The sequence below is a fragment of the Mastigoproctus giganteus genome, chromosome 14, assembly GCF_048544385.1.
Source record: "Mastigoproctus giganteus isolate SK-2022 chromosome 14, ASM4854438v1, whole genome shotgun sequence".
NCBI lineage: Eukaryota > Metazoa > Arthropoda > Arachnida > Uropygi > Thelyphonidae > Mastigoproctus > Mastigoproctus giganteus.
The window spans coordinates 11,259,425-11,281,052 of NC_143588.1; the positions used below are offsets into that span (position 1 = coordinate 11,259,425).

Sequence of the window (21,628 nt, forward strand, 5' to 3'; positions counted from 1 at the left end):
ATAGCTATACGGGCTCATGTCCAGCGCATAGCCCATGTAGATATTGGCTGCGTCTTGCCCCCACAATCATTCCACGTTTGAAATCGGAAAAATCTCGACGCTGACCCATTCTTCCTCGGAGACACTGAAAAATCTGATCGCCACGTGTACGAACTACAGTCTGATGTCAGCCGATCCTGACTTTGGGCATCCACCAGTATCATGGGCAAGTCCATTCCTACACAAGGGAGTGCTACTAATGCAAAGCCAACTCGGTGTATATCAGTATATATTATTTTTAAATCCTACGGTTTTTGCTTCGTGCCTGGTTTCGACGCATCCAGGGAAAACTACCTCGCCCCAATTACAGCTCTGCCTTTGTAATTGCTTGTCTCATGAGAACCCACCCCCGTCAACAAGCTCTGCAATCCCTGTCCTCTGTTTCCCAGGCTTCAAAGCGTCTGTATAGATACGTTACAAAAATCAATTCCATCTCTACTCATGGATACCATTAAACTATTAGCGTGCGAAAATCCCCCCCCCCCCAAAAGAAACTAATAATTTTTCCAACCAACCACCTAAAACTGCCTCAATAGTATCTGCATATGTTCGTGCATCCCACTTCTATATTGGATGACTTAAATTGTTGGTGTTTAACACAAATTAAAAATTTAATCCCTAAAATTAATCAGATGTTGTTAAAAGGAAACTTAAATTTAAAACGACCTACAATATTAAGATTAATGGTGAAGCAATTAAAATTACTCGTACTTATAAATATTTGGGAATTATGTTGGATGACCGCTTTAATTTTGTTAATCATGCTAAATATGTATTACATAAGATCAAGGTGTTGACAGGTAAAATAATGAGAATCACCAAAGATGTCTGGGGCCTCTACTCACAAATTGCATTGTTCTTGTTTATTTTTACTAATAACTTGCTATGCTGCTGAAGCCTGGGGCTAAAGAGAATCATTGTTCAGTTAGAAAGTACCTTTTGAAGGCGCAGCGTATTTTTCTTTTGGCTGTGCCTAGGGCCTGCAGGTTCTCTGTTGTAGGATACCAGTACAATACGAAGTAATTTTTCAATACCTGCAGTATTATCGTCGAAAAAATCTGCCAGCTGTTGTGGGGAATTACTTTCTGAATCTCAATATACCGGAAAAAAGATGATATTGCTAGGCTTCGGAGTGAATTTTCAAGGGATTGGCAACAAGACTGGAATGAATCAGAGTTAGGTAGAATTACAAATAAATTCATTCCTCATGTCTCGGAATATAATAAACGGATGAACTGGTTTAATCCGGGTCTTAAATGTTGTTTTTGTTAACAGGACACGGGAATTTTAACAAGTTATTCTCTTTTGGTTTGGTCAACTTTCCTCTGTCAATTACGGTGCTCCTGAGCATCTGTTATTTGACTAACATATGTTTGGATATTAGACGTGAGCTACAAATCCTAACTGGGATATTTGATTCAATCAAATGTGGATTCTAAGATTAACAGAAGACAATGATAGGATATTGAGCTCTTTATTTCATGAATGGAATATTGTACATAGTTATAAATAATCTTTGGATCGAAATTAACGGTCCGTGTATCTGTCCATATTAATTATTCTGGAATAAAACTTGGAAAGAGTATTGACGTTGTATTTATGCGTTATTGAAAAACGTTAAACTATAGTCCTATTAATATTAGGATTGAATCAGGCAGATAATTGGTTTAATTGTTTTTGAAAGTGATATGTTATTGAGTTTTATGTTTATTGAACTTGGATTGCACTGCTGATACTTAGCTACTCTATACGAGGATAGCTCTTCCATGGAAGAGATATCCATTTCAATTGCTCAGAGAAGTGTTGTGGGTTTGTCCAAGCTGTAGATATGGCAGTTGTGGACGAGACAAGATCCTTAGGTCTCTATATCTAGCTTAGTGTGAGTAATAGATTTTTTTTTTTCTGTTTTGAACTTGAGTTGATTGTAAGGACGAAACTTAGAATAAGGTTTGATTTGTTTGTGTTAATTGTTAATTTGTTGGGTAGTAAGGTGAAACTTGACGATTTAAGCTTGGAAAGGATACACGCTGTATGTTTATTTTCTTTTAGGTGTATGTGTGTGTTGGCTAACCTACTTGACAGGGTTAATTAAAGTGTGTCCTCTAAAATGGATGGAGTTTACATGCTAAAGCTGATTTCATCATTATTGCTTCGTTGTAGAATGTTAGAGTTTTCTTTACTGTCTTATTAAAAGTGTTCTAACTGATGGCTTGTGTCATATGATTAGTTCTTCGCAGGAGTGAAAGCACCCTTCTTGCAAGGGTTAAATTAATCTCCAAAAATGATTGCAGTTTTTATAACCAAATTTGGTATTTACTTATCGCTGTAAATAGTGATTTGTCTATTCTTTTCTAGTTGAGAGAAATGTTAAATTGTTGGCTTTGTAAATAATGTGTATGTTATTTTTACTTTTGATCTGGTTGTCTGGCCTTAGCGAACTGTTAAACTTTGTCCACTAGTGTCTTATATTCTTTACTCTTTAAACTGTCGCTTTCTTCCTCTTCTGGGGAAGCCTATTTCTTTCATCCCCTTGCTTTTCTTCTCTTTCCCATCCCCCTACTTCTCACGCTATGTTCCTTCCTTTTCATTTTTCCTTATTTTATTACAATAACAAGTTTCGTTATCCCACTAAGAGTCTTTACTTGTCGTTGGTCCCTGGCACGCCTCCACGTGGCATGGGATGAGAGTCGGTCAGGTGTTCACTGCCCTCTGGCTGCGAAGTTGCCAGCACTCAACATAACACACACGAACTTCACACACCAACAGTTATTCACACTTGCCGGCTTTGGCATGTTTGCTTTTCAGACGCTACTGTGGCACATAAGGGAAACCCTGGAGACCGCCTCAAAAAACAAGAATACCTTAAATACCTCACTTCTATTGAAATGAACCTCATCTCTATAAAAACAGTTCCTTCTGTTAACGAGCTCAGGACAAGCTAATGGTTTCAGCTAAATTATAATAGGCGTTTGCCATTTTTTCTTTTTTTAAATAAAATCAACAATATCCAATATTGTTACTCTTGCTTCCCAATATTGGATATTGGGAAGCAAGATAAACTAAAATATAAATAAAGAGTATCATTCATTAATCGTTTTTTTTTTTTGGGGGGGGGGGGATTTCCATGGAAGTAATGATGCCAGCAAGAAACTACGCATTTCGGTGCTTTCTTTTCCATAATGCATTACATTGGAGACAATTTTCGGTGTTGAGAGATTTTATCTGATATTCGTTGTTGGATGATCTATTCTGGCCTGGATCTTCCGAAAGAATTAAAAAAGTAAGCTGACTTGAAGCGAGAGAACAGCGAAGTCCTTTTTATAGAGAACTGCATGCGTTCTAGCGATCATATTGACACGTACCTGTTGGTTTCCGTAGCAACTTCGGAGGCGACCATTCCTGTGAAACGACGAATGCACAGATCGAGATGCAGCGCATGACGTACTCCTTAGCGGAGCAGCAGCAGCAGCAGATGATGCAGCGTATTCGTAGTACAATTAGCGAGTGTGTCGTACTGCGCGGGCTACCTGCATAAATCGCATCCCGTGATTGAAATTCACCAAACCGACGAACTGGTAATATCGGCGATGTAGCGCAACACCGAAAGCATGTAGTAAATGTTGGCCGCATTCTCGATTTGTACTGTAATGCTGTTCGGTCTTCTGGTGGAGGAGGACCTTCGTTATGACCAGTAACGCTATTCGCAGCATCAGACGCAAGAAAGCGTCATTCTCGGAAGTGAAAGTGGCTGTTTTAGGAGCACCAGGGGTCGGCAAAAGCGGTAAGCATTGAAAGTACATCAAATTGGCAAAGGCGTGAGTGAATGGCGACTGATTTTTGGTTGAAAGAAGAAAGAAAGCGAGCAAAAACATCGCATTACTATTTTACTTTTAACGGACAATTTGAATTGAACAGCTGTAACTTGATTTTTAATAGAGATGATACTGAATATCTAATATACATATACTGTATACACCTTTACCTTTGTTGAAGAAAATAAAACACTCAAAACCTACGTCGGTATTATTGTTTATTTTCGAATTGGAAAAATTGTACATAGTGTGGGAGGGGGGGGTCAAAAGCTTCGTGGTATTTCCTTACCACTTCTTCAGTGACTGCAAAGACAGTAACTAAGGGTTGTTATCACGGAATTCTTAAAATTATTAGTAGAATTAAGTTTTAGTAAATCAAACTTGTATCTAATTTTTAATTATACTAAAAATTTTAAGAATTTCATAATAATAACCCTTGATTACTGTCTTTGCGGTCACTGAAAAAGTGGCAAGAAAATACCACGAAAACGTTTGATCCCATCATGTACATATTACCAAATTGGAAATAACACAATAATACCATTAGTAAGTTAAGTAGTAGAACCAGAAAAAGGAAGCAAATTTATGTTATGTAGCACCAGTCGAAAATAAGTAAAATAAAATAATCAATAAATCAATTTAAAGAGAGAGAGAGAGAGAGAGAGAGAGAGAGAGAGAGAGAGAGAGAGAGAGAGAGAGAATTATAGGAGCCAATTCAGAAGAACAGTGCCCATGGAAATATTTAAGAAAAGGCATGCAGCAGAAACAGTACGTCTATGAGACAAAGTGGAGAGACTTCGTTAGAGATGGGTCATTAATTAACCAACTGTGCTCTTCTGAATGGAGTCCAGAAGCATGAGAGAGGTTGCAGGGACACCGAGGATTTGCGAGGAAAAAAGAAAAAGTTTGGAAGTGCAGAGGATGTGCTTATGCACAGACAGATTAGAAGCCAGGGCAATCCCTAATAGAGATATGTGATCCTGTCTAGAAATCTGAGTGTCATCGAAGACAGGCATAGGAGCAGAAGAGTCCTTTTTGAGATATATGACAGGACTGAGTTTTACAAGGATTGAAATAAACTAATTTATTTTAATTATCTGGAGATCAGCATTTAGGAAACTGATAGTGTATAGATTCGAGAAGTTAAAGCTGTTTGTGCAGGGAAAAGATTCTCCAACTGGAAGGTGGAATGCAATGTGCTGTCATCAGCAAAACTATGGAGAGGATTCTGCTATCCATAGTTTTGCTGTTCTCCCATTGACATTATCCAGTCAATGGAAGAACGTCATTAATACACAAGAGGAAAAAGAATTGGGAGTAAAATCTGAACCTTGGGGAACACCAGCATTAGTGGAGAAGCTAGAAGACACAGAGCCGTCTATCATACCCGCAGTGAGCCGTCAGAGAGAAAGCTGGAAACACAATTAAAAAACAGTTGGGAAAGTAATAGATTTCTCCATTACTTCGGAACTGGTTAGCTGGATAAAAAGCAAAAAACAACGATGGAATTAGAAAGTGTAAAAAGGCCACACAGAACAGGAGTAATCTCAGGAGCACAGGTTTTGAGAACAAGTGAGAAAATATATCAGAACCCGGAGGTTTTTTTGGTACGAAGACTGTTCAAAATTGTTCTGACATACTTTCAAAGGAAGATTACAGGAGGCATTGAATTGATTGTACTGGGAATGGTAGGAGGTTTTTGCCAAGATCACCAATACACGAGTAGTTGGAAGAAAAGTAGGATGCTGGCAGGTGGGCTTTATCTTTTCCCTAGGCTTCAACAGAACCATCCGGTTTTGAATGAGGTGAAAATAGAGATGGACAAACGTTGCGGCCAATAGTTTTGGCAAAAGAGCAGCATGTCCAACTACCATTTGGCCAAGGAGCACAGTTTTTACTCTTAGCCTGTTCAAAATCTAGTTTGGACTAATTAATAAATGTTTTACAATTGTTGTAAGCTTTCGTGTAGGCAGAAAATGAACCTGGAGATTTGCGATATGCAACATTCTTATCCTGAACAGCGTTAGCACATTTATTGGAAAAACCAAGGTTTAGACAAAGGACGAGATTTTAAGGTGGAATATGGAATAAATGATTTCATTCCTTACAAGAATAATTTCACTGACACGATCTGAGCAAAAGTTAACATCAGAAGATTTGAAACAGTAATCCAATCAAGGAAAAGAAATCTCGCTGATCATCCCATTTTGCATTCTTGCAATGCCAACCAACACGAGATTGGCCAAGAGAGTAAAGGCTCCGTTGGAAAAGAGACCGTCGCCAAGTTGCGATCTGAGGTGTCTAGAGCACCACTCACCTCAATCGTGTAATTAGGTATTTTTGTTAGAAGATAGATTGTTGGCTTTGTAATTAGGATTGTCTAGTATTCTGGTAGGTACATGAACAATCTGTGAAGGTCATTAGTAATTGCAAAAGCCTCAGCATCTCAATCAGCTGGGTCTGCGTGACTCGAAAACGGAAGCCAGCTGGAGTTGGGAACATTAAAATCACCAAGAAAATTTACCTCACTGTTAGGAAAGTTGGATTGAAGAAAGTAAAGTTTCAAAGAGAAGTTAAAGAATTCCAAGTGATTAGTGGAGTTGGGAGAACGATAGAGGCAACAGATTAATTTGACAGAACGGGGCCGAGAGAGATTGTAAGCCAGAGAAGACCGAAAAGAGGAAATTACAAATTGAGTCTCTGACAGGGAATATCAGAGTGGGCATACGCACAAGTACCACCTTTGAAGCGAAAGGAATTATACAGCGAATAATTAGGACAACTGAGATGAGCAGTGGCTGAAGTAACCGATAATTGGGATTCTGTCAGAAGTATGTGGGGTTTGGCAAACCTTAAGTGGAAATAGACATCATTGAGATCGGAACTGAGACCACCTGTATTTGTAAAATAAATGGAGTATTAGGGAGGTTTAGATCTTTTCGCAGATAAGTTTGTTTTATTAGTTAGACTATTCAAGACGTATTCAGTAGTAAGAAAAGGTGGGGAGGACGTGTATGAGGTAATGAAGTTTTTGGATATGGCGTATACACAGCAAGAATATACCCAGGTCCTTGAAATAACAGGGCCTAGACAATGCCCCCCCCCCCACTACATACATACTACTACTCGGACTCCCTTCAGTGACTATCTGGCAATAAAAAAAACTTATTATATTAGGGTCACCCGATAATATCTTACATATACCCTGTGCATTGTGTCTGTAAATTGCATGTGTTCTCTGGTCGATTTGCCTGTTTTGCTGGACGAAAAAACACCAGTTTCTGGGAGGGACCTTGTTATTTACGCCTAAGACCGACTAACTCAGAGACGGAGTGAAAAAAGCCCATTAAGTTCCTCGCGTCATCGACGGGATTCGAACCCGGGCCTTTTCCACGCGGTGTGGAGAAGATGGAAGATGGATGGAGATAGTGACTGTCTGTACTATCGCGCAGACAGTCACTATCTGGCAAATTATTAAATTAATATATTAGGGTCACCCGTAATTCATTACATAGACCAGTATTTCTGTCTGTAATTGCGTGTGTTCTCCGGTCGATTTGCCTGTTTTGCTGAACAAAAAAAAAAAAAAAAAAAAAAACAGTTTCTGAGGGGGAACCTTGCTATCTACGCCTGAGACCGACTAACTCAGCCACGGAGTAAAAAAAGCCCATTAAAGTTCCTGGCGTCATCGATGGGATTCGAACCCGGACATTTTCCACCCGATGTGAGGACGGTGACGATACCACTGTGCAACCCACGCAGATTGTCATTATTTGACACAGAGTAATTTCGGGTCTAACGGCACCAGGGATTTACCCCATCTCCGCGTATGTTCTTTGTATCGAGGACAGTACGCTGTCAAAGCCAGAGGTTTAAAAGTGTGTGGGTCATGTGTTGTGTAATACGTTGTACCCCTTGTTCATCTGGCTTGTTAGCCGCCAGGCCCTGATAGGACCTGACGTTTACGTACTCCGCCACGTGGATGTTATTATTGTTATTTGGTTTTTTTTAGGAGCATTAGCAACTAAGGCCATATTGCTCCGGGAGATGCGGTGGTCATTTCCTGACCTTTCCGCATCTTCCGTATTTGGTGGTGACGGGCTCGAACCCCGGTCTAATCAAGAAGCGTGTGCTACGCACCGCTGCTCCTTCCCACCTGGCTACGGAGGCGCCCCCGCCACGTGGAGGCCAGCCAGGTGTTCCCTTAAAGTTTGCTCTGGCAGGTCCTGCCACCTACTTTCCTGAAATTTCAGTGGCTAGGACCTTAAAACAAAAAAGTTTCTTTTCTTTTGGGCACAGTTGGAATGGTATATATTATACCATGTTTAGACGGGATATAAAGGATGTGTGCTGGAAGTGGTAAGATTTCCTAATAGGTCGGGCGTGAATTTTGGCGTTTTAAATTTGAACATGTGGGGGCAGGCGCTGTGTAAGGGGAAAGAGATGGGAGGGGAGGGGAGGCAGAAGACTGGGAGGTTGGAAATTGGAAGTAAGGGGTCGATAGGGAAGATGACCTCTGTTGAAATAGTGGGCCATGCCCCACCAGAGGAGAAAAAGGGGTGGCAGGGGACAGCAGCCCGTCCCCTCCCCCTGCCAGGGAAAGAGGAGCAAAAAGCAGGCTAGGCAGTGTCTAGCCTGGGCGCCATATGGCTGTATGGCATCATAAGATGCAATCTTCACCTTTGTGTTAGACCAGTGGAGGTCCGAGTCCAAGTTGCAATCTTCATCTTTGCGTTAGTCCGGTGGAGGTCCAAGTCCAGAAGTCAGGTCCAGTTTGTCACGTTCATGTGTTGTATCTACTTCTGGTGATCACTAGTTATTTGGCACAGTAGAGGAAGCGATATTATATACCAGCTAATCTGGAAGCCTCCTAGAGTTACCAATAGGTTCGGTCCGGTGGAATACCTAGTCGCCGCCCTGCGAACGCCATTTTAGAGCTGTACCCCCGAAATGTAAGGAAGTTTGGATCTCGCCATTATGTCCATCGTAACCTCAAAGACATTAATCATACAGCATGATGGAAGAGTTGCCAGCGACTAAACATGCTCTACGGACTGAACATGGGTTTACCACTTCAAGCTCCAATAAGCAAAAAGTTGTAGTACTGCACCGGTTGATGAGATATATCACCTAGCATTTCCTGCGTGGTAGATGTACATAGAAGGATGGCAATCCTCCTCCGTATGGTGTGGACACCCCACTTCGATCCCTGCTTAAGTTGGCTCACATCTGGGTGGTCATCTCCACTATACTAGGTGCCGTATTTCAGAACTTGCACATTGGGGGGGTATACACAGGGTTACTCAGTCCACCATCCTGAAGGTACAAGCGGAGGAATTGGTTGTCACAGAACGACTGGACTTCGTCAAACTTCGTTGAGTGTCACCTGATTATCAGTTCCATCGGCGTTTTAGACTCCCAAGTCGCAAGCCCAGATTGACATACCTGAGAGAATGCCTGTGGCAGCCTTAAGGACCAATTATCCCCTCAGTTTAAACGTATGTTGTTTTCTGTACGTCACGTGACCAAATGTAAAAATTCCCTCGGGATTTAATATCCGGGAATTTTTCAAATATTTCATGGCCTTCAATACTTGACCAGGTCACCTTCCTCCAGCCCATATCTGGTTTCTATACTACCTGTATTCTCTCAAACGTCAAGTCTGTCTCTCTTAATTACCCTTGATTTCTTAATACCCTTGATCAATTTCATTGCTCTTCTCTGTAGCCACATCTTTCCATAAATGGAGTCTCCAAGCCTGTACGACGCAATACCCAAGATAAGACCTAACCATTGTTTTATATACTGTAATAAAATAATCACCTCTTCGTCTCTACAGGCAAGGTTTCAAGTCACTAAATTAGCTATTTTTGAACTATTCACGTTATTATATTAGGATTACCCGTAATTCAATACATAAACCCGTATTTGTGTCTGAAAATTGTGTATGTTCTCAGGTTGATTTGCCTGTTTTGCTAGACGAAAAAAACCCCAGTTGTGGGGGGGGGGAAGAACCTTGTTATCTACACCTGAGACCGACTAACTCAGCCACGGAGTGAAAAAAAGCCCAAAACTGCGCCATCGACGGGATTCGAACCCGGACCTTTTCCACCTGGTGTGGGGAGGACGGTGACGATACCACTGTGTAGCCCGCGCAGACTATTCACGAGGTAATTTGAAGTGTTTCATTACATAATTTAATTTATGGATAATCACCACGTATCGTCATTCCTATATATCACTGACAGAATCCTATGAGTTGCCATTGCAGTCGTAAGTGTTTATTTCACGAAGAGGCGGCCATTTATAATTACTCCGTTTATCCATAACAGTAACTTGCTTTAATTTCTCCAACACTCGTTCATGCTGACTGTACTATAAGTACGACAAAATAATATCAGTATTACTCCTTCCATCCAGTACTGACAAACAACTTCGTCTGAGCTAATTAGATTAGTCAGAGATGATAACTTTAACAGAGTCATTCTTCGATTTTCGTAACAGTACAGATGACCTTGTATTGCGTCCTTAACTAAGGATTCTGTAAACTTCCCTGGCACAGAAGTCAAACTGACAGGTCTGCATTTGCGATTTCACTATTTGAGCCATCTCTGAGAATAGACGTTTACACATCTCCAGTCGAGTGACTGAGTCCGAATCGAAAGATGCTCTCATTATAACAGCTAAATGTTTGCTCACATCCTTTGCTGCTTCCTTCAGAATAATACGTAGATTCCGACAGTTCCTGGTCGCTTCGAGCCAGTCTCATTTATCATAAAGCCACTATGGTCTGCATCACTATGGTCTCAGAGGACAGGCACTAATCTGGATTGAAAACTACTTGGAAGGTAGAGAAATGTCCGTGACATTTAAAGGTAAAACCTCATATCCTTTCAGTCCTGAAATTGGTGTCTCACAGGGTTCATCCTTAGGCCCGCTATTATTTCTTATCTACGTCAAGGACCTGCAAAGCACCATTGGAGACTACCAAATCAAAATCAACGTATTTGCAGACGACATAAACATGTATAAAGCAATTGACAGTACCAATGAGTGCATCATCCTAAACGAATTCTTCAACGAGTTATTCAGTGGCTGAAGGAGAACAAAATAGCAGTCAATGAAAACAAGTGTGAGCTGATGAGCTTTGCTAATGCACACAAGAAAAACAAACTTAATTTTTCTTATTGTATCAACAACAAGGCAATCAAAAAAGTCAGTACAGCCAAAAATCTAGGTATCTTTATTAAAGAATCATTTTCCTTTGATGTCCATGTCTCTAACATTGTGAAGGCAGCTAGCAAAACAACTAGGTTTCCTGAAAATAATTAACCGAGACTTCAATCACTTGGCGCTTTTCATCTTTCTTTACAAAATCTATGTTGGACCAGCCCTAGAATTTTCCTCACAGGTCTGGTCCTCACACGTTGCTTACCAAAAATTAGAAATTGAAAATATTCAAAAAAGAGCAATCCAGTATGCTTGCTTTAAAAGTCGCCTTGAATACAATGAGAAATCCTACCAAGAGTTGGACTCTTTGGACTCGAAACGCTGGAAAAAAGAAGAGATAAAGCCGACTTATTCCTTCTTAACCAGCTGTTAAATGGTACCCTGAATTGTCCTCATCTCGTCTCACAAATAACCTTTAAGAAACCATCCACTGCTGAAACCATCCTAGGCGAGAACAAATTATGGATACTACAACAGGACGGCAAGGTCAATGAACAAAGCAAACATGGAGATATTTGACAACCCCGGACATTTATCAATGATATTGATGAAGGTATATCAGGCTTAATGTCGAAGTTTGCAGACGATACAAAGGTTGGCAGTGTGCTACTGCAACCGGATCTAGATAATTTGGACAGATGGGCTAAGAAGTGGCAACTGAAGTTTAACCTTGACAAATGCAAAGTACTGCATATGGGTAGAAGTAACCCCAGAGAAACGTACCAACTGTGTGGTACTACACTTAAGGTGGTAGAAAATGAAAAAGACCTGGGAGTAATTGTGCAGGCAGATATGAAGTTTTCTGAGCAATGCAGACAGGCTGCCAGGGCAGGTCATGGGGTGTTTCAATGATATATAGGAATTTTGCTAGCAGGGAAAAGGAGGTGATTATCCCTGTGTATAAGACAATGGTGAGACCACGCTTTGAGTACTGCGTACAGGTCTGGAGACCTCATTTTAGGAAGGATGTACATTTGCTTGAGTGTGTACAGAGAAGGGCAACAACACGATTGGTGAGGGGAATGAAGGGATCCTCTTACCAAGAGAGGCTTAAGTTCTGCAAATTGCAGTGGCTGGAGACTAGGCACCTGCGCGGTGATCTGATTGAGGTGTATAAGGCCTTGAATAGGTTGAGCACGCTGAATTCTGATGGGATCCTTCCACTTGTTCAGAATAATCACCTGAGAGGGCATAAATTCAAATTAAGAAAAGACAGATGTAGAATAGATGTGCGGAAATTTGCCTTTAGCCAGCGGGTGGTTAATTGCTGGAACAAACTTCCATCTGTCGGTGTGGAAGTTGATAGGTTGAATAAATTTAAGGAGGAACTGGACAGGCATTTGGAGGGAATGGTGTGATTTTTTTTTTTTTTTTTTTGGCTGATGCTGCATAAGCTCATACACTTGCATCACATGCCACTACTACTTCAAGAGGCAACTGAAATTGCTAACCTCATCCGTTACCCGACTTAAAATGGACTCTTATTGCAAGTTCTAAGACTGATTGTGTAATGTGTGTGTGTGAAGTGCTCTGCCTTACTCCTACCTGTTCGCTTAAATAGGACGGATGAGTCCTATTTTTATTTAGTTTTATTTTTCTCTGTAGATTTCTATTCACTAGTCTTCTTATGTGCATTTACTTTTCTCTTTACTTTGGGAAATGTATACTCCAAGCTTCTGCTTTGAAGCTGTGTAATAATGCTTTGTAGCTGCACTCTCACGCACGTTTCTTTGCTGTTTTGTAGCTGTTAACAATAATAATAAAGTCATTCAACTCCCAATCAGTATCAGCTAGACCAGACATTCCCAACTGGTATGACGCAGCATAATGGTGTTCTGTGAAAATTTAGCACATTCCGCCCCACCGTCCAGTTTAGAAACGGCATTTTTTAAACGTAAACGAGTCGATCTAAAATTACTAATATCATTTTTAATCAAATAACATCACTACGGAGGCGAATCCGTACCCCATTACACTGTTTTGGATCTTGCGGGACTCATTAGATAGTGGGTGGTCCAATTAGCAACAATCGAAATAGTGAGTAAATTAATCTAATTTAAACGAGCGGCCAAGACAAGTGTGTAAATAAAACTTCTGATTGAAAATGTAACGAAAGTTACTGAATATTAAACCCCTAGAACATAGTGTTGAGGGAAAGGCGCCTCCGGTAGTTTCCCACATTTGCGCAACATAAACTCTGTGGAGACAAACTGTATCACTGTGAAAGCGAGAAAGTATTATGTGTTGTAAATGAAGTATTGTGCTGGGTTCTGTTGGGTGTCCTGGCTTTTGACCGCAGAGCCCCTGGTGGGACCCAGGTTGCCCGCACACACCACTAGGAGGTAGCCATGCTGCCCATAATTCTCTGACTAGTCTCCTCCAGGTCGCCTGAGCTTCCTGGAAAGAGACCAAGTCAAAAAAAAAAAAAAAAAAAAAAAAATATATATATATATATATATATAGGGTGTCTCAAAAATACTGGTACAAACGTTTAGCGGAGGTAGGTAACATCTAAAGGAATGTGAATCGCATAGGAACCCATAACCGGAAACGTCACGGGAAAGTAGTAGCAGAGGCACAAGAAGCAGAAATGACACAAGACAGTAATTAGTGGCAAACATTTATTTGACAATATTAACAATGGAGTACGAGATGAATGCATTTCATGATGTTACAACGAATGCTCGAAGATTCTACCATGAGACGCGATGCATGCGTGACACCGACACAGCATGGATTGGCGGACACGGTAACACACCTGCAGTTTCTTTGACAGTAGCAGCAGCGCAGACGAGTCTCGCCACGAGATCCATTTCCGTCTCCACAGGCCATTCATACACGATAGATTTGAGGGCCCCCCCAACAGAAAGAAATCAAGGTTCGATAAATCAGGTGAGCGTGGGGGCAAGGCAACGGGTCCACTACGGCCAATCCATCGACGCCCAAAACGCCTGTTCAAATGGTCACGAACACACCTTCCATAATGGGCAGGCGCCCCGTCAAGTTGAAACCAAATGTTGCGTCTCACATTTGCTGGAACATCATCAAGTAACCCTGGCAGAATTATTCAAGAAAGATCCGATATTTAGCGGAGTTCATGCGGGATGGTAACAGGTATGGGCCGACTAAGCAGTCACCGACCATACCTGCCCACACATTTATTGCGAAGCGATGTTGTGCAGCATGGAGGCGCACACCGTGTGGGCCCTCTGCTAATCCATACATGTCTGCCAGCTCACATGGCGCCTCCGTAGCCAGGTGGGAAGGAGCAGCAGTGCGTAGCACACGCTTCTTGATTAGACCGGGGTTCGAGCCCGTCACCGCCAAATACGGAGGATGCGGAAAGGTCAGGAATGACCACCGCATATTCATGGAGCAATATGGCCTTAGTTGCTAATGCTCCTAAAAACCAAACAACAATAAACAAGCCAGCTCACAGTTCGTATATCGATGCATGCTCTTCGTGCGGCGACTACTGCTTGAATGAGTAAACCAGAAATTTTCCCTCTCGCGAACTGATGAACAGCGCCGTGTACCGACTTACGGTAACGTTTCCGGTTATGGGTTCCTATGCAATTCACTTTCCTTTAGATGTTACCTACCTCCCCTAAACGTTTGTACCAATATTTTTGAGACACCCTGTATATAAGGTACAGGAGAGAATAAAGGAAAGGAGGTATAGACAGAGCGAGGGAAGATGTAAGTGAAGGCATCCTCCGCAAGTTGGACGGGATTTCTCCCACCCAACTTGGAAAGTGGAAGAAGAGAGCCCTCGAGAGGGTGGGAAGACAGTCACGTATCAAGAGAGACACAGATGAAACAATTCAAGCGACCTGAGTGTCAAGTCGAGTAGCTAGAAGTGATAACAATCTAGGTGAAGATTGGTCACAGTCAGGTTAAGACAGTCGAATCTGAACGAATCTGAGGTGGAGATGTTCAGTATATGAGAAAAGGATGTCGATCAATATGCATTAGTTCCAGGACGCTGTACCAGTGATCTTCTTCTTCTGGTGAAAAGATCATGGGCGAAGGCAGAGAAAGCGTGGTACTGGTCTTCATTGATCAGAAATGTTCAATTCCTCGAGGCAAGGCGTGTATTTTTGTTATGAGCAACGTTCGCAGGTCTTCGTAGACAATCAGGTCGTCATGCAAACATAGAACAGTGTTCGTTTTCACCACAAAGACAGCGAGGGTCATCCACGATGTTCATAGAGGAAAGTTCATCCTGCCAAGACTTGGAGCGCTGGGTTGCTTAATGTGCAGCAGGCACGGGTGATAGTGAAAAGGTATTACGCTGAATGGAGGTGAGCTTCCTTTGGTTACGAACAATGAGTGCACGATCATACCAGACACCTGCACAGTAGGAATAAATACAGCTTTGTATAGCACTGCAGTGAGCGGCGATTTAGGTCCCAGTCAGACCTGCTGATCCTCGCTACCATTGCCGTGTAGTTCCTGACTTTGCGATGAAGGTAGTCTAGATGCGGGTAAAACGAGAGCTTGGGGTCGAGAATTACCCCAAGGTACTTCATCTCAGTTGCCAGTTTAACGGTTCTACCAGAAATTTTAATCTGCGGTGGCTTGCTTATTTGAAGGATTCCTCCGAGTACAATTGAAGTAGTTTTCTCAGGGGATATATGGAGTTTATGGAGGCTGGCCCATTCTTGTAGCTTTGTAAGAGCTTCACTGGCTGTTGTATCTAGGGAAGCTCTGGAGTTTCCAGTGACTGTCAGGATCAGGTTGTCTGCGAAGGCTTGGGTGGAAACATCCCAACTCATCCATGACCACATTCCATAGGAGCGGCCCAAGGATAGAGCCCTGGAGACAGCCTGTGTAGACATTTTTGGAGACTTGTCGATAGGCATTTCTGACTGTAACACTTCTGTTGTGCAGATAGTCCTATATGCAGCTGTAAAGATTTGCTGGGACACTAGCTTCACTGAGTCTTCGTAGTATACTTGGCCACAAGAGCAAGTCAAAGGCACCGGCGAAATCCACTGATATTACCAAGTACAAATGGAGTACTATGCAGACATGAGTGTGTCACGCAGTTCCTTGAGATTCGACGGAGGTGTAGGCCTGCAGAGAACAGCCCTTTCCAGCTCATCCCAAAGATGTTCAATAGGATTGATATCTATGGACTGAGCTGGCCACTGCAGCAAAGTCATTGTCATGTTCCTGGAACCGTTTCATAGTGATTCGGGCTTTATACAGCAGACTCTCGATTAACCGAGACACTTCAAGACTCCAAATTAAAAAAAAAAAAAACAACAACCAGAAATCAAACAATTCAAGTAATAACTAAAATAGGTATAAACAGATATTTTGCATGTCTTAAATAAGCGACAAGCGGCGTTATAAGTCGTCATTGGAAGATTAGTGTGCCTATTATCTTGCAATCCCCGCTGTCACACCCACCGCTCAAAAAAAAAAAAAAAGGAAAAACGAGAGAGACCAAATGTTTAGTTTGTTTTAGTGCGTCGCGTCCCATTACAGTGCAAAAGGACAAATTTTGTTTCGTTATTTATGTCAGGGATATCGGAATTTTTTAATAGCAGGTTTTTTTTTTTTTTTTATTTAGAAATCGCAAAAATGATGGGTAAACGCAAAAGAGTTGCTTTTTCAGTTAAACAAACACTTGAAATTATTCAAAAGTTTGAAAACGTTGCATCGTTAAATCTCTAAGGAATCATTATAATAAGGATGTATCAAAATGGCCAAACATTTAACAAGCATCGCGCGGAATTCAGATTTGTGAATAATAATATAGTAGCAGTATGTTATTACTCATTCCAGAGTTACGTAAAACTCGACGAAATAAGAAGTCCTGGAACGTATCTCTTACGTATGTCGGGACTTTGGTATTTTTGGATTAACCGAGAAATCGATTATCCGGGATTTGTTTTTTTACCATCTATCCCGGAAAATCGAGAGTCTACCGTATTTGGTGACTGAATTTTTGACAGAATCTGAACTGTCGAAGGGCATCTTCTGCTGAATAGCCTGCCCGAAAGCCGAACTGGAGAGTCGCATTTTCAAAGCGTTTTTTCAATCTGGATAAGAGAAGACGTTCGCATATTTTACTTAAAAGGAGATGGAGTGCTATGGGTCTGTACGACCTTGGCTGCTCTGGCGGCTTACTTGGGTTCTTCAAAATGAGGCGTAGATCGGCCTCTTTCCAGTCATCCGGGAAAAATTCGGCTTCCTGGCAACGGTTGTACAGGCTGAGAAGGAGATTTGATTGCGTCTCTGCGAGCTTCTTAATTGCTTCTGCTTCAATGAAGTCGAACTCAGAGCTTTTTTTTTTGTTTTGCCAATGGCAAGTTTTAATTAATCTAAGTTGAAAGGCTGTTCTATAGAAGTGGTGCTGTAGGATGCGTTTTCAGCACCGATTTCTCGTTGCTGGCTGGATTGAGGATTCGCTTTCACCTTGGAGGTTTCTACAATATATTTCTTCAACACTTGTTCCGGTGTGAGGTTTTTATTGATGCCGAAAACTTGCTGGATCCTTCTTTTTTTTTGGGAGTCTCAGCTGTGAGTCCCATGGTGGAAATTTTTGGGTTATCCAGTATTGTCTGGGCTTCGTGTCACGTTTCAGTCTCAATTATTACTCCGATGTTTCTGGTTTTTCTTATTGATTTGATACAGGTGTTCTTTAAGTCGCTTGCTAATTTTTGTACAACGGCCGTCTTGACGGCTTCATTCGATTTCATGGGGCTGTCTTCTGCTGGTTTTATTGCTCCTTTAGTAGCATTTTCTTCATCTGTGGTGGTTTGTGTGCTTCAGTATTCTTTTTTAAGGCATTCCTCAGCGCATCTGCATAACAGTGGGTGTGCTGTAGCATTTCATTTCCACGCTCTTCCTGGTAGGTTTCCACTTTGGCTTTGAGCCGCTCGTTGTTGATCTGAAGGTCAAAAAGGATGCGTTCCATCCGGCTTCATATCTTTATTATATCTCTGAGAGTCTCAGACGTAATTCGGTCGGTCGGCTTGACCACGACAGCTTCCAAGCCGGATCTAAGGGGAAAAAAAATTAAGTCAGTTACAGTTTCTGTATACAGGTATCAGATTCACGATTGTATTGGTAAGCTTGGACGGTATTTGATATTGCTGTCATATCTGTGGAATCGCTATTCTCTAATGGTATCGTGGGAACTCTATCCGCTTTGGCTGCAGCTTCCATATTGCGTTTCTCAGGCAAGGTCAGGCCTAGTTTCTTCTTGATCTTCCATAGATTCATTTCGTGCAAAGTAACCCCGGGATCTTGTTGGGGGGGGGGGAGTCAATGTTCTTTCCTCATTTTCTGGTTCGCTGTTCGACATGGTGGAATTCTCAGTTTTGATAGATGGACAAGTACGTGGCGATATCCATTATTCCTTACGTTTAGAGGGTACAGCTCTAAAACGGTGTTCGCAGGTCGGCCGCTAGTTAGTACACCGGACCGAACCTATTGGTAACTCTCTAGGAGGTTTCCGGATCATCACGTTATATCAAGGATCTGGGTATATTCTCACCATGTGTATGCCATATACAAAAATTTCATTACTTCATACAGCATGTCCCACCCACTTTTTCTTACTATTGAATACACCATGAATTGTCAAACTAATAGAGCAAGCTTGTCTGCAAAAAAGATCTAAACCTCCCAAGGACTTCCTAATTCATTTCACAAATATACGTGGTCTCAATTCTAACCTCAACGATGTCCATTTCCACTTGCAGTCTGCCAAACCCCATGTACTTTTTCTGACAGAATCTCAGTTATCGGTTGATTCAACTACTGCTCATCTCAGATGCCCAAATTATTCGCTGTATGATTCCTTTCGCCTTAAAGGTGGTACTTGTGCATATGTCCGTTCTGATATTACCTGTCAGAAACTTGGCAATTTGGAATCTCCTCTCTTTGATCTTCTCTGGCTTAAAATCTCTCAACCTCATTGTGTCAAACTCATCTGTTGTCTCTACCGTTCTCCCAACTCCACTAATCACTTGGAGCTCTTTGACTTCCTCTCTTTGCAACTTGACTTTCTCCAGTTCAACTTTTCTAACAGTGAGGTAATTTTCCTTGGTGATTTTAATGTTCACAACTCCAGCTGGCTTCCGTTTTCTAGTCACACCGACCGAGCAGGTCGAGATGCTGAGGCTTTTGCTTTTTTTTTTTTTTTTTTTTTTTGATTTGGTAGTTGTTGGCGCATCGGCTTCTGTGGCTATATTGCACCTCCCAAGGTTTTTGCAGTACTTTGATCCAAGCCCGAGGCGGGAATCGAACCCGCGACCTTTGGGTTGCCGGGCAGGTACTTTACCCACTCGGCTAGCCCGGTCGGCCAAGGCTTTTGCAATTACTAATGACCTTGCACAGACTGTTCATTTACCTACAAGAATTCCGGACAATCTTAGTCATACAGCCAACACGCTTGATCATTTTCTCACAAACAACCCTTCTAAGTACACGGTCGAAGTGAGAAGTCCTTTAGGCACTTCAGATCGCAACTTGGTGATTGTCTCTTCTCCAATGGAACCTTTATCTCGTGGCTATTCCCAACCTCGTGTTGTTTGGCATTACAAGAATGCAAAATGGGATGACCTGTGAGACTTCTTTCCTTCTTTTCCTTGGTGGAATTACTGTTTCGAAACTTCTGAAGTCGCACAGAAATGAAGCCTTTCTATAGTGTAACTTATTGTACATGTGTAAAAAATAACAGTACTTGACAAAGTATATTACAGTAAAAATAAAATTATCGTCCTTCCAAAATATATACTATATTGTGTAAGATACGTTTAGAAAGCGTAAAAATTCCATACTTGGCTTCCTTGAAGTCGAGCGCCTTTAACAATTCAACCTTTACCACAGCAGATGAGGATCTCTGTACTGTGTATGAGCTTTGAAAAGCCACATCCTCTAGGCTACTTAAATATTTTTTTGTCGCGTATGGGCAAATAAAAATGGATTCTTACCTCCGCCCACTGCTGAACGTAAGAACTGTGACACTCAAAAACCGAGTACTGTAAATGTCCACATATTATCAAAAAATCGATAATCTTATACGGAGATGAAATCTCCCCCACCCACTGAACAATCAGCCCTTACACGCTGCTTTAGTAAATTACCAATATGAGAACAAAATTTTCCGATTCTCGAATGGCTTGCCGGATACGCATATTATCACAACGAGTAGGAGAACGGGTGGTGCCGGATTTGTGGAGATCGACTGCGATGTTATTCGATTAGTAATTTTAAGTGGACTCGTGGATGACGATGTCGTGAGCAATAAGGTCAAGCTTCCTGCTGTCAATGGAGGGGAACCTTGCTTCCCGATGAGAGAAAAATAACGAACTTAACACCTGCGTTGAAATGCAACCCGTTCCTGTACTTAATTATCGAGTTATCTCGCGATACAACGCTTAAAGTGAAATTGCGTGATCTCTATCTTCTATCCATATTTTCCTACCCATCTCATCTGCAAACTATGCAAGATACGGAAGGAGATGCTGTCAGGCCAATAATTCGACGCCACATTTAAGTAGTTCGGGGCTCTTCAGCAATTGTGCCAATGAGCGCTAGAAATATGGCAGTGCTAGGATTGACTGACTTATCATGCCCACTATGAGCAAGTCTCCCACAACGCTGCCTATTATTCGTGTCATATTCTTGCAGTATTCATTTCAAGTTTTAGTGATCATCGAGAACGTGGAGTGAATATTACGTTGTGGAGGTATGTGCAGTGAAGTGAAAACATTTAATTTAATTTCTGTACAGTAGAACCCAGATAAGAAATTCCCGCATAAGTTTCAAATAAAGAATGCACAGTATTATTATAATGACGTTTTCCCCACTAAATACGTTTTTAAAATTAGAATTTATTTATTTTTAATATTTAAAAATATTACACAATATAAACATTTGGTAATCGAACAAGTTTGTGCCAGGCCTCATTTTAGTTCGTAGTAAATTTTACCAATGGATTCTTGAACTTCAACTATGGATTCCAATGGATTCTTCAACGCTTCGACAATGGATTCTGGGCGGATACCACCACCCCTAGGTGGCGGTATCCGCCGAGAATCCATTGGCGAAATGTTGTCTATTCAAGAATCCATTGTCGAAGCGTTGCTTATTCTAGGTAGTTCAATATCAAGGCAACTCGTTGTGAAGGCATTCACAATATGAGATTAATAGAAACGATGCCATTTCACCTAGTAGCAGTTCGTAGTAATTCGGTGATTTACTACGAACTAAAATGATGCTATGCACTAACTTGTTCCATTAGTGAATTTTCAGCGCTGAATCGGAATGGAACCACCAAATTCAATGATATTTTCACATTCTCGTTTGCCACGTCAGCCATCTTGTTTCAACATTTCCTACCAATAAAGCTAATGCTTCATAAACCCAGACTTGCGTTCAATACATATTCTGTGAGACTCAAACGTTGAATTGGTTTCCGGATAACATAAAATAAAAATAACCGATTTTAGAAGAAATTAAAAGAGCAAGTTTCTCTATTTTAAATAAAATAAGTTGTCTATTATCATTTTTTAATTATAAAA

The 21,628-nt window shown here is 41.4% G+C and overlaps 1 protein-coding gene across 1 annotated transcript in view; it reads left to right on the forward strand.

Annotated features, from left to right (window-relative positions):
• The first annotated feature begins 3,525 nt into the window (after positions 1–3,525).
• The window catches only part of LOC150074977 (ras-related and estrogen-regulated growth inhibitor), a 47,130-nt gene continuing 29,027 nt past the window's right edge, over positions 3,526–21,628 (forward strand). The window contains exon 1 of the mRNA XM_090388322.1: positions 3,526–3,820. Within this exon, the coding sequence (XP_090244448.1) occupies positions 3,724–3,820 (97 nt within the window). The 5' untranslated portion in view covers positions 3,526–3,723. The remainder of the gene's footprint in view (positions 3,821–21,628) is intronic.